At 44.3% G+C, this 12,673-nt stretch overlaps 1 protein-coding gene across 1 annotated transcript; it reads left to right on the top strand.

Moving 5' to 3' along the window:
- The first annotated feature begins 3,514 nt into the window (after positions 1-3,514).
- On the top strand, positions 3,515-12,610 carry FABP5 (fatty acid binding protein 5). The gene is made up of 4 exons (XM_028736617.2): positions 3,515-3,681; positions 7,363-7,535; positions 12,090-12,194; positions 12,348-12,610. The coding sequence occupies exons 1-4, from the start codon at positions 3,603-3,605 to the stop codon at positions 12,396-12,398; spliced, it is 408 nt and encodes a 135-aa protein (XP_028592450.1). The 5' UTR covers positions 3,515-3,602; the 3' UTR covers positions 12,399-12,610.
- Positions 12,611-12,673: the final 63 nt, after the last annotated feature.

The raw sequence follows: 12,673 nt of genomic DNA, 5'->3' as shown, positions 1-12,673 counted from the left end.
TGCTGGAAGGGCGTTCCACAGGGTGGGCGCCACTACCGAGAAGGCCCTCTGCCTGGTTCCCTGTAGCTTTGCTTCTCGCAATGAGGGAACCGCCAGAAGGCCCTCGGCGCTGGACCTCAGCGTCCGGGCAGAATGATGGGGGTGGAGACGCTCCTTCAGGTATACTGGACCGAGGCCGTTAAGAGCGCTGAGAATTGTTAGGAGACCCCTATTCTCCTCACAGAGCTTAACAATCAACCCCTCTTCACAGAAAACTCTCCTAAGAACTTTCAGCACCTTTAACAAGCTACAACTTCAAGAATTCGGGGGGGGGGGGGAGGAGCAATGACTTTAAATGACTTTATCATAGTGCTTTAAATGTATCGTGTGAATGTGGCCTCGATTTAAACAAACAAAGTACTACACACAACTCATAATGATTGTGTGGGATTCACTGCCACAACAAACAATGACTATTGGATTAAGCTTGTTGTTCAGGAGCAGGAATTGAACAGGGCTGCTGCCTCTATGCCTTGCTGGAGTACCCCAACCAGCAGTGGAGAACCTCTAGTTCACAAGCCTCAATAGGCCCAGCCCATGAGGCTGTTTATTTTATGTTATTATTTTATTTTTATACCAACCTTCATCCAAAGATCTCAGTACAGTTCACAGCATTAAAAATACAATATAAAAATAATAATACATAATTAAAAACGAGAGCAAGAACAAAACAAACCAATAACCCCCCCTCCCCTTGTTGTCTCCAAGCCATGCCTACCTGCATGGCAGGTAAAAACATGGGTCCCTGCTGAAAGCAGGGTTGGCAGGCACCACCGATCAGCTGGTTGGTGGCAGCTGCAAGGTCCTGTGCCTTTGCCCATGTGGGATGTTTGTCGGAATCCCAGACATTTCTTTCTCCATCTCATGGTAGTTATTCAATTTCCTGTATGAAAATACATGGGGCTGCTTTCCATTTTATAGGAAGTCAGTGATGGGCCTAGAGATGGTTTTGGGAGTTTATTCTGATAAGACACTAGCCATCTTGAGCAGCAGCCCATGTGAGAGGTCACATGAGCTGTGTGCTGTCAGCTCTGCACATTTGTGCAAGATCAACACTCCTCGCGCTCATGCTCTTTTAGCATGTTTTAAAGGTGAACTGAAAGTTGCTTATTTGGTCTCTGTGTTGTTATTTTGTATCATTCATCACGGTGGGTCCATAGAGCAGAATAGAGGGTAGCCCACTCAGCTGCATTCATACTCTTCCACTCTCCCAAGTTAAGTACTTGTACGCTTTTGACTTAAGCACCCTGATAGGGCTACTCCCCTAGTAAACAGAAGAACTAAGGTTGGATGGGGGAAGTACAGTAAAGAGTGTTTACAGTGAACAAATACCATGCGGATGGATATAGGCTGAGAATTTTGCATAATCAGTACACAGAAAGAGCCCTGCTGGATAAGGGAGCATTCAGATGTGGGGAATATTGTGTTAGTTATTCCTGATAAGGAGAGCACTCGTGTCACATTTTCCAACATTCCTTTCACACTGCAGCGCCTGCTGTGTTATTAGAATGGTGGCTTTTTGAGCAATGCACCGGCATGTCATGCTAAATTTCATTCTTATCAGGAAGTGTGGTGTGACACAGCACTACTTCCCCAGCCATGCTTCTGTTCCCCCATGAAAACTGTGCAAAAGAACTGTATGTCGGTATACAGCCCCAAATTTCATCACTTTACTACCACGATTTTCCATGTTAAGGGAGCTGCAAACTGATTTATTTATTTTTAATTAACAAAGAGCATGGAAATCTATCATGCCATCTATTCCAGTAAAAAGTCTGGAAGTGGCTTTTTTTACGCTGTGTAAAAGCTCAAATAAAATGCGGAAATTAACAGTTAGGGAAACCTCAGGGAAACGAGCCGTCATGTGAATGCAGACCAAGGGTCCATCTAGCCTAGTATCCTGCCTCAGACAATGGCCAGTAAGATGGTTTGGGGAGTCCAAAGGAAGACCCGAAGGCAATGCCTTTCCTGTTTCCCCCACCCCTGGCAGGCCTAGTTCCATTTCCAACACATCTAAAGTGGCGACTATGGCAACATCTTGCCATATAGGTTCCATATATCCATTACAAGATATGAGGGAAAAGCACATCCTTCTCTCTGCTGAGAAAAAAAAAGGTCTCCATCTTTTCTTTAATCCAGTGATGGGACAAACTAAAAAGAATGTCCCTGGATAGTCATTGGAAGGCTCATTACTCAGAAGCACATAAGAATAAAAGGTGGCTGCATTGGTAATCATGAGACAAACTCCCAAAGGTAGCAGTAGGGCAGCAGTAAAGGTAAAGGACCCCTGGGCAGTTAAGTCCAGCCAAAGGCGACTATGGGGTTGAGGTGCTCATCTCACTTTCAGACCAAGAAAGGCTGTGTTTGACCAAAGCTTTCTGGGTCATGTGGCCAGCATGACTAAACCGCTTCTGGTGCAATGGAACACCATGATGGAAACCAGAGCGCACGGAAATGGCGTTTACCTTCCCGCCGCAGTAGTATCTATTTATCTACTTGCACTGGCATGGTTTCAAACTGCTAGGCTGGCAGGAGCTGGGACAGTGCAACAGGAGCTCACTCCGTCGTGAGGATTTGAACCACCGACCTTCCGATTGGCAAACCCAAGAGGCTCAGTGGTTTAGACCATCAGTGTCCCTGGGGCAGCACTATCAGGACCAACTAAAAATGTCACATTGTCAGGGTAGTGTAGTGGTTAGAATGCTGGACGGGGGAACCTGGGAGGGGAGCCCAGGGTTCAAATCCCCACAGCAGCTTACCCTCTCCCAGCCTGACCTACTTTACAGGGTTGTTGCAAGGCCAAAACGAGGAGACGGGGAACCCTAAAGTTCAGCTTGAGCTTCTTGGAGGACAAGTGGGGTGCAAATGAAAGAGTGAAGGAACAAAACGAAGGAGGAGTTGAGGCAACAGCGGCGTGGGCGTTCAACGCGGTCCTGAGGGAGTTGCTGGGCTGAGGAGACTCGCCCTGCCCGCCCCCGCGGACACGTGCCCCGGCCCCCCTGCAGTTGCCCAGAGCTGGAAAGGCGCTCGACGCCCGCCCCCTGCGCACAATGCTCCTCCACCTGAGGGGACCCTCCTAAGGAGAGGCGTCACCCCACTGTGGCTTTGGGGGTGGCGACTCCTTCAGGGCGCTTTGCTGCCTATTTGCGAGCAGCCTTGGCGCGCGGGAGTTTCTGCTTCTGGTGCGCGCCATCCGGGCACCGCGCTGTGCTGCGAGACGAGGGTGAGAGAAACGCAGGTAGAGGCGTCTGGCGCCCCGGCTTCCCCGCCGTGAGGGCCTTGCCCCGCAGCGCGAGGGCTGAAGCACTGGACCCTCCGCCTCGCGCCCTTGGGCCGCGCAGCCCAATCATTCGGTGAGGAGCTGGAGCGCATCGCCGGCAGCGTCCTCGCGGTTGGGAGCCGGCACCCGTGACGTCAGCCCTCCCGATTGGTCCCCTGGCGGCAGCACATGCTCAGGACATCTATATAAAGACGTCCCCGGCCTCCCCCCTCCCCTGCAGCCGCTTTTCCCAAAGCCTCTCTCTTGGTCGTCAGCCGGGACAGCTCCATCCAAACGCAGCGCAATGGCGAACCCAGAGGCTTTCTTGGGCAGGTGGCGCTTGGTCTCCAGCGACGGCTTTGATGAGTATATGAAGCAGTTGGGTAAGGAGCAGGGAATGGATGGGGAGAACTGGCGGGGGGGGGGGAAGGGGAGTAAGAATTTAAGGGGATTCCGTTTAAAATGATGAGGATATTTTATGACAACAGAGAAGCAGAACTAGAGATCCCCTCCTTTCATTGGGCAAAACTTGGGGGAAAAGAAAGGGGGCGGAAGGGCAGATAGTAGGATTGAAAAGTAAGCCAATCCATAAATGAGCTGGGCAAATCCTATCACAACAATAGTGCTAGTAGTGTGTGCATTTTTATTTTTACATCCAAGATGCTGACTGCAACCTTCCTATTTACATGGACGTAGCCCTCCTGGATGGAGTGACTTTGTGCATCTGTAATAAATAAATGTAGCATTGCAACCAAAAGCTTTTTTTAACACCCCCCCCCCCCAAAGCACTGCTTAAATAGTGGCATATTCTTTAAAATGGCTGCTTTGGATTAAGTGACTTACTTAAAAGTTCTTCTCTATGATTTGTGTAAGGGGAGCAGTGTCTGCGTGATGCACATTTTGTGCACTGCAATTCTTTGGGTTTTGTGAATTGTCATGCCTTTCTCGTATTTGTCATACTGGAGTAGACACAGTCCTATTTCTTTCTACTATGTGCACATGTGGTGTGCCTGGCTTGATTAGGAGTGGAGGATTATGAAGAGGGAACAGGAATTAATTTTTCCTTTCCTGGAAGCACATATCTGTCTCTCTTGTGGGGAGCTGGGATTAGGAGCTTTTGTGTGTCTCATTTTCTCAGCTCCTGAGAGGCTGAATGCTCTGTCCAAGGTCTGCGAAGGCATTCTCAGGCTTGCCTTTTAGTAACAGGCACACAAATGGATATTGTTTCAAACATGATATTGAGCTGCAGTGTGTGGTGTGTGTGTGTACATATACCAAACCATCTGCTTAAAACAACATATGAGAAACTCGGAGTGGGGTGGGGGGACAGAAGAATAGCTGGGGGCAATGGGAAGGAGAGGGAGATCTCTCATATAAGCAGAATGGCACTTTCCCAGGGATTTCACCTGAGTCAGAAAGGAGGGCAGATGGCAGAAACCTTCAGAACTCCTGTAACACAGCTTACACTTCTTATTACAATGCATTTGGACATTGCTGGTGCAAGAAGAAACCATACAGTGGGGATGAATGCTCATTATAACAGAATATGATGCTCTTAATGAAATTTAATTTGATTTTCTTTTTTTAAACAAGCCGGTCATTCTTGCAATTATATAGTATTGTTTTTATGATATTTAATGTTGTGCACTGCCTTGATCTTTTATGTGAAATCTAAATGTTTGGCTTTGGTTGTCTCACTGCACGGACTGGAAAAAATGCCAGGATGAGCAAACTTCCTGTGAAGTGTGTACAGGAGGATAAAATGTACCACAGTGATCTCATATTCAGTATTATTATTTTACCAGACAAATTGAACGGAACACTAACCTAATTAGGGGTGAATAGTTTGGGGCTGCATTGATAGATCTGCCAAGTTACAGTGTGTTTAGAGTCTCCAGCTGAGGCTGAAACTGGAAAGAATAACAGATATCTGAATTAACATCCGGCTGTTATGTTAGAACCTTTCTTCTTTCCATCCTTGTGGATTAATTTCACTAAAATGCAATCTAAGTCCACAGATGACTCTTGAATAGGGCTGTGTATATTCTGTTCTAAACTCAGTGTTAGTATCCAAGCTTTTGCAGAACAAGCAGAATCCTGTGATCCATTTAAACGATGCAGATGAAACACAACTTACTTGTATTTACACATTGTATGTAAAAAAAAATTCAGCTTCTGATCCTTCTAGGTAGTGGCAAAGAGTTATGAACAGTGCATAAATCCCATTCCTAACCTGTATGGCACCCCATATCTATTTTTGCATCCTTAAGGACTAGCTCCTTGCTTTTTGAAGATGTAAATGTAATTGCACAAGAAAGAATAGGGGAAATGTATCATTGGGGCATGCTATGGCTTGTTTGGGCAATTGTTAAGCACGGGTGTGTTGCATTTTGCTTGTGGAGCTGCATTTGGCAGGCCTGAACTAGCCCCACAGTTGACACACACATTATTTCACACATGGGGTTAACTAAGTTCTTGTGCCCAGTGAATGGAGACAATCATGGTGTTAGTCCATTATATACAATAGTTGGCATGGGGCTGTTATGCACTACATTGAATCTAAAGAGTATTCCAAATGTTTCAGTGTCAACCCAGAAGATAGAGACTCCCCCTTCAATATACTAGTAGTGTCTGGGAGAGAGAGAGTATGTGCACATGGATTTCTGCACCTCTTGATTTCTCATTGCCCATTTACTCGGTTCACGGAGGTTTGCTGACTGTTGAAAAGCATTGTGCTTCGAGTTACTATACAACCTTTCTGTGATGTTATCAATCAAGGTTGCATCCATCAAGTGGTGAATAAGCATGTGTAAAGCAGCCTTTGTAGTCTTTGCAGTAAAGGCTTAAGGATTACAGTACTGGTGCAGGAAATCTTTTATTTCTCTGTTCTGGGCTCAGTTCACCTAATGGTTCCTGCTAGTAGAAGCTCAATGCAATAACTTCCACTAGTGCAATGCAGTCCACTCCCCTCTTGTGGTCTCCCAGTTTGGCTCAGGAGAGTCAGAATAAACCCCAGAACGGTGTGTGGCAAGAGGAGAGGGGGATTGTTTCATGTGGTGAGCTGAAATACTTGTGGCAATGAAACAATTGCCATGACACTACAATGAATTATCCCACTTAAAAATATATGTATAGCCTAGTCCTCATTCCAGAAACAGAACATGAATTGAGTCTTAAAATGAACAACAATAAACTAGATGAGATCCAAGTCTATCTCCAGAGAATGGAAATGTGAGCTCTGCAGTTTGGCTGTCCACTCATTAAGAGAATACAAACTTCTCCTTAATGATCGTACGTCCTGCAAACTGTTATTGCTGTTGTTGTTATATTCCTGGTGATTTCAGTAGTTAGGCTAAAGCAGTGAGGGAGAAGCTGGGCTCCTTCAGATATTGCATTGCAGGGGGTTGGACTAGATTAACCTTAGGGTCCTTTCCAACTCAACAGTTCTGTGATTCCATATTTCCAGACTGCAACTCCATCATCCTTAACCATTGGTCATGCTGGCTGGGGCTGATGGAAGCTGAAGTCCAATGACATCTGGAGGGTCACACTTTCCACCCCAGTGGCCTACATGAATGACTGTATTTGTAAACATAGTGTTTTGGGTTGTTGTTGTTTACTTCTCTCCAGAAAGTCTCAGATAGATAGCACTGGAGGAGGAGCAAGGCGAGAGTTGTGACATGACACAATTTATTTCTAATTTTTCTGCAGAGCAATGGGTACTTTTTTGCCTGATTTCATTGATTTCCCTTTCTAAATGCCAATGTGATATAATTTAGTTATTTGTATCTGGGGCAGAAGTCATTTGGTAATATGCTGAAGTCTTACAAAAAGACCTGTTACTCCTGTAAGGCAGAACGAAAGTGGAGTAGTTATAATAAGCTTCTGATTAACCTGAGATGCTTCAACACTTCAGCTGAGTCACTGGAGTTCTCCTTCCCCACGCTGGGTAATTTAAACAGTTAGGTAATCTTTTGTGTGCATGTGTGTATGTGTGTTATTGCGTAATGACTCAGCTTGGCTGAACCAATCTGACAGGTCCCTTGCCTTTCACTTTTCTGCAGGTGTGGGCGTGGCCATGAGGAAGATGGGGAGCATGGCAAAGCCAGACATTATCATCACTAAAGATGGAGACACATTCCATGTGAAAACAGAAAGCACGTTCAAAACATCAGAATTCAGTTTCAAATTGGGCGAGAAGTTCAATGAGGAGACGCTAGATGGCCGAAAAACTCAGGTAAATGAAGCGATCGTCCAGAGAGGGCATGTGACTGAACAGTCACATGTTCACACTGCTCACAAGTACAAGCCGTCTCTTCACATGTGCACATTTATGTGTGAAAGTGTGTGTGTTTGTTGATTTGTGCAGCTCGGCCGTTGGGTACACAGGTACACATACTGTACTTTGTTGAACATTCAATGTCACTAATTGTACATGTGTTTAACCACACACATTGGACCCACGTTGAATATAACATGTGAACATCCCTACAGGAAGAAGCTGATGCAACTCCCTGAACTCTTCTGATTTCTGTTAGGTGAACAAGTTACTCCCATCAATGCATGTTGTAACACTGTGAATGATACCAATCACTGTGGTTCAAGTGGTGCACAGTTGCATCACTGCTGAGGTAAATTTCCTCATGAATCAGCATGGTATTGCGTTTGGTTTGTCAGTCATTGCCTTTGGTTCCCGTAGTGCTGTTTGCATCATTAACGGTGGCTAATCTACAACAGAAGCAAAAAATTCCCAAACTCATCTTGGGGGATGCTGGAAGTGTGTGAGCCGCAAGGCTTTCTGTGGTTATTTGCCTTCTCTTCCTTTTTTCTTTTGTGTACCTCGCCCTTCAAACCTGTTCTCAGAGCAACTTACAAAGTTTCAAGATAAAGCAAAAAAATCCAGCCGCAAACATAAAGCAGCAATTTGAAAATAATAACCAAACTAACAGTAGTTTCCTGTACATGTCTGCCCAGATGTAGGCCCCGCTGGGGCTTACTCCTAGGTAAGTAGATACAGGATTGGAACCTTACCTTTGAAAATCAAAAAAGTGTTTGATACCTAAAATGGCATCAAGCTAGGTGAGCCTGGCATCAAGCCTCCCTGTGAAGGGATGTGCAGCGTAGTGGTTAGAGTGTCAGACCAGACCTGGAAGTCTAGAGTTCCCATTTAGCAATGAAGAGGATCACTGGGTGACCTTGGGCCAGTCACTGCCTAACCTACCTCACAGGGCTCTTGTGGGGATTAAATTTGGGGGAGAACTATGTGCACCACATTGAGTTCATTGGAGGTGGAATATAAGTGCAATGAATAAATAAACAGTTCCAGAGTCAGGATGCCACAACTGAGAAGGCCTTTCTGTGGTAAGAGGGATAACTGCCAAATGGCAAAGGCAGGTCTGTGCTGCAGAACTTACCTTATTTTCCCCTCTATAAGACGCACCAGACCACAAGACGCACCTAGTTTTTGGAGGAGGAAAGCAAGAAAAAAAATATTCTGAATCTCAGAAGCCAGAACAGCAAGAGGGATCGCTGCGCAGTGAAAGCAGCAATCCCTCTTGCTGTTCTGGCTTCTGGGATAGCTGTGCAGCCTGCATTCGCTCCATAAGACGCACACACATTCCCCCTTACTTTTTAGGAGGGAAAAAGTGAGTCTTATAGAGCAAAAAATACGGTAACTATAGGCAGGCGCATGTGGACACAGGCAGGTAGGCTAGTCCTAAACCATGGAGGGATTTCAGGGTCAAAATTAGCCCCTTTGGATTGAGCCCAGATATGGCCTCCACATCCCAGCCAGTACATGGCTCTACATCCCAGCCAGTACATGGAACTAAGCACCACAAGCAGCTAAAGAGCCCCACAAAGACAACAAGAGAGTGAAAGCCAGACCAACACATTTAACAAAACCCTAAACTGTGGCAAATCTTAATTACAGTTGGATGAACCAAGCCATCTTCATAAACTATGTTTTGAAGATGGATTGTTTCAGCTAACCTATAGCTAAGATTAACTGCAGCTTAATTGTGTTTGGATGAAATGCTAAACAGTGGTTAATATCAAATAAAAGCAATTAAACTATCTATGGCCTTTCAAGCTGGGGCGGGGGGTTCTCAGCTGAAGTAGTACAATTCCTACTAAAATGTCAAAGCAAGCTGGATTTGTTCCCTAATGGATTCAAATGGCTACCTGCAACTTTTTACTGTTCTTAGTGCAGCTCCTTTTTTAATTTTGGGAAATCCCTGCAATCTTAATGATGGTCCCATTTTGTAAATTCTGGTAGCAAAAGAACGTGTTGCAGTGGAATAGTGAGATTTGATTCATATCTGCACACCTCAGAACAGTCAGGTCAAAAGCCCTGCCTGAATGATTCAGTGGCTTTTTCTTGGGAGTGTCACGTCTGTGGTTAATGCTAAGAAGCTCTCCCTTTTGGATGCTTGCCAGCTGATGATCCCTTCAATAGGCTTCTTCGCCAAACAGGCACAACAAGTTCCTGGAGCTCTTTTCATGGCCATATGCGTTAAGGTGTCACGTTGTGTGATTTCTGACAAGCATCTTGCTTCTGCACGTTCTGGAGCATGGGAATTCCCCTCAGATTACAGTAACAGGAGCATAATCTTATGCAAATAACCTATAAGAATAATGGTGATTTGCCAGGACCTTTCCTTAATCTCCAATTGCAATACTACAATTACAGTATCATCTCCCAAACTGGTTCTGCACATCCCTTTGTGAAAGTGCTACGTGAAAGAGGATTCCAGGAGACAGTCTTAATTGCATGTTGCATCCTACAAAGCTTTTTACCGTATGCAAACCATCACACAGCCCACTCTGTTACAGTGGTACCTCAGTTCTCAAATGAAATCCATTCCAGAAGCCAGTTCAGCTTCTAAAACCAAGGGGGAGGTTTCCATTGGTTGCAAGAGCGTCTTGCACTCAGCAGAAGCTGAGTTCGGGTTCCAAAAAAACCTTAGAAAACAGAAGCATTTACTTCTGGGTTTTCGGCGTTCGGGAACCGAGGTTCCACTCTACTGCTTATTTAAAGCAAGAGAAAAGGGGGCAAAAATATTCCTCTCCCAGACCCATGGGACATTGAGACTATAAATAGTGTGATCCTCTGAGGGGTCTTTTTCATTAGGCAAAGTAAGGAATGTGTCAAATTTGGTGGTTCTTAAGGGTGGCAAAGTAGGAGGCACCGACTTCATTCACATGTCACGGTAAGCCAAACTTTGACACTGGAAGTGCATGAATGTGCACAGCATCCAGACAAGACCTTGTGTAGCCACTTTGCTCCTTCCCAGTTTCTCTTCCTTCTTCACTTCACTAAGCTAAAGTTTCTCTTAGTATGTTGTCCGAACCCAGCTTTCTCCTTGCTAACCACAGTTTAGTGTACGAGTAACAGAGACTGCCAAGGAGCATAGTGGCTGTGAGTTCCTTTCTGGGAGCCAGCACATTCACATGGTGTTGCTAAGCCATAGTTTGACTTACTGTGTCGTGCAAACCAGGTAATGGACTAGTCTTTCTCAACTAGGAAGCTCCATTGAAATGGTTAGAAGTTGTGCAAGCATTTCATTTAACATGTCTGTCAGGCGTCATTTTCATTTTCTGCCTGGAGGACAAAACTAGGCGTGTCCTGATCCTTCTTGGCAGTATCAAACTTCAGACAAAGATTTACAGAGAAAAGTACATGACAGCATAGAGAATCCACGTTTCATTCTTTATTTTCCATAGACTCTTCAGTCTAAAAGTTACTGCTTTTTAGTTGTCTGCACAATTAGAATTTGTGCAAATGCCTGTGTTTCTGATAGCTGTTTATTGTTCTTGCCTTCATGGGAGAAATAACTGGTGAGCCATTGGGGTAGGGGTTTCTTGGATGAAGGCAGCGCTTCAGCTTTCTGGAGAATTTGTGTTGAGGAATTTGAGTGGGTGGGGATCTGGCGGGTGGACATATTGTTTTTTAAAAAAAGATACATAAAGTGGGAGAACTCTAGGGTTCCTGGATATGCTTAATTTGGCATGTGTATTTATAATATTTGAATTCTATCTCCTTTGTTTTGGTAAGACACTTTCCACACCCAGTTATAAATATGGCAAAGCAGGAGCATGATAATTTCCCCTTTGGTGCATAGGCATATGCTGAACGTAATCAGACTATCAGACTATCCATGTAATAGCATGCCCTCTGCAAAATATCTTATCACTCAGACAAAATAGTAATCTCTGTTCACCTTCTTTAATTAAAGGGGCAAGTACTTCTCTGGTAGCATTTGCATGAGTTTACTCCTTAGGTCGAAACTAGACATAGCACCCTTTGCACAATTGCTAATTGCATTAATGACTTTATATATATATATATATATATATATATATATATATATATATATATATATATGTCAGCATGGGGGGCTGATTCCAGATTGGGACTCTGGCAGAGGAAAGCTTCAGGCTTTGCTGTGACCCTAATCTGGATTGGTATCCTGCACCTGCTGGCACTGGGAGAGGGCAAGCACCCATTGGAAAGAACTGTAGCTAAGGTGAAAGACTTTAACGCCTTCCTACCTGGTTCCCAATCAGGAGTTCCCTCTTCCCTCCCTGTGCTTTTATTTACTTTTGAAAAGCTATTCATGCAGTTCTAATTTAAAATATTCTAATTTCATGGACACATCTAGTTTGGCCTTTAGTTATGCACACCAATGCAAGATCAGAGGCACACTATTACTGCACTGTCTTGGGACAGAGCAGTTTTGAAATAAATTCACTAAGATACTAAGTACCAGATTTCTGTATTCTTTTTCAGACCCTTATCACCTTAGATGATAATAATGTATTGACCCAGCACCAGGAGTGGGATGGCAAAGAAACCACGATAACCAGAAAGATAGTAGATGGGAAACTCGTTGTGGTAAGTGGAATTTTCCCCTGATTTCCTAGCCAAAATTGTACACAATAGCTGGAATGCAACATAATTCAGGCATACTAAGTGTCTATCTACATTGCTCTATTCCCTAGTGATCTGGAGAGAGAGACTGATGAATGAACGTTCTTTGTTTTGCAGGAATGTGTCATGAATAGTGCCAAATGTACTCGCGTCTACCAGAAAGCATGAAGATGCTGGCTTCTGTTTTGGATGCGGAGCTTTATGATGGACAGCTTAGTTCCAGGAACAAAGCTGATCTACACTCCATATTTCTCATCTGTATTCCTTCTCCCTGCCCCCAGGTTTTTTTTAAGCATCTTGGAAGAATCTGTACTGTACAAAATTAAATTTCAAGTCCTTGATGTAACTACTGAGAGCTATTAAATTTGAAAATTTCATGAGTTTTTACTTATTTTCAAATATTTTTAATCCACTTTGCTATTAAGAAATAAATAAATATCAAA

This window comes from Podarcis muralis, chromosome 8 (genome assembly GCF_964188315.1).
Source record: "Podarcis muralis chromosome 8, rPodMur119.hap1.1, whole genome shotgun sequence".
Taxonomy (NCBI): Eukaryota; Metazoa; Chordata; class Lepidosauria; order Squamata; family Lacertidae; genus Podarcis; species Podarcis muralis.
Note: the sequence above shows the minus strand (reverse complement) of the source record. Positions and strands in the feature narration are given on the sequence as shown.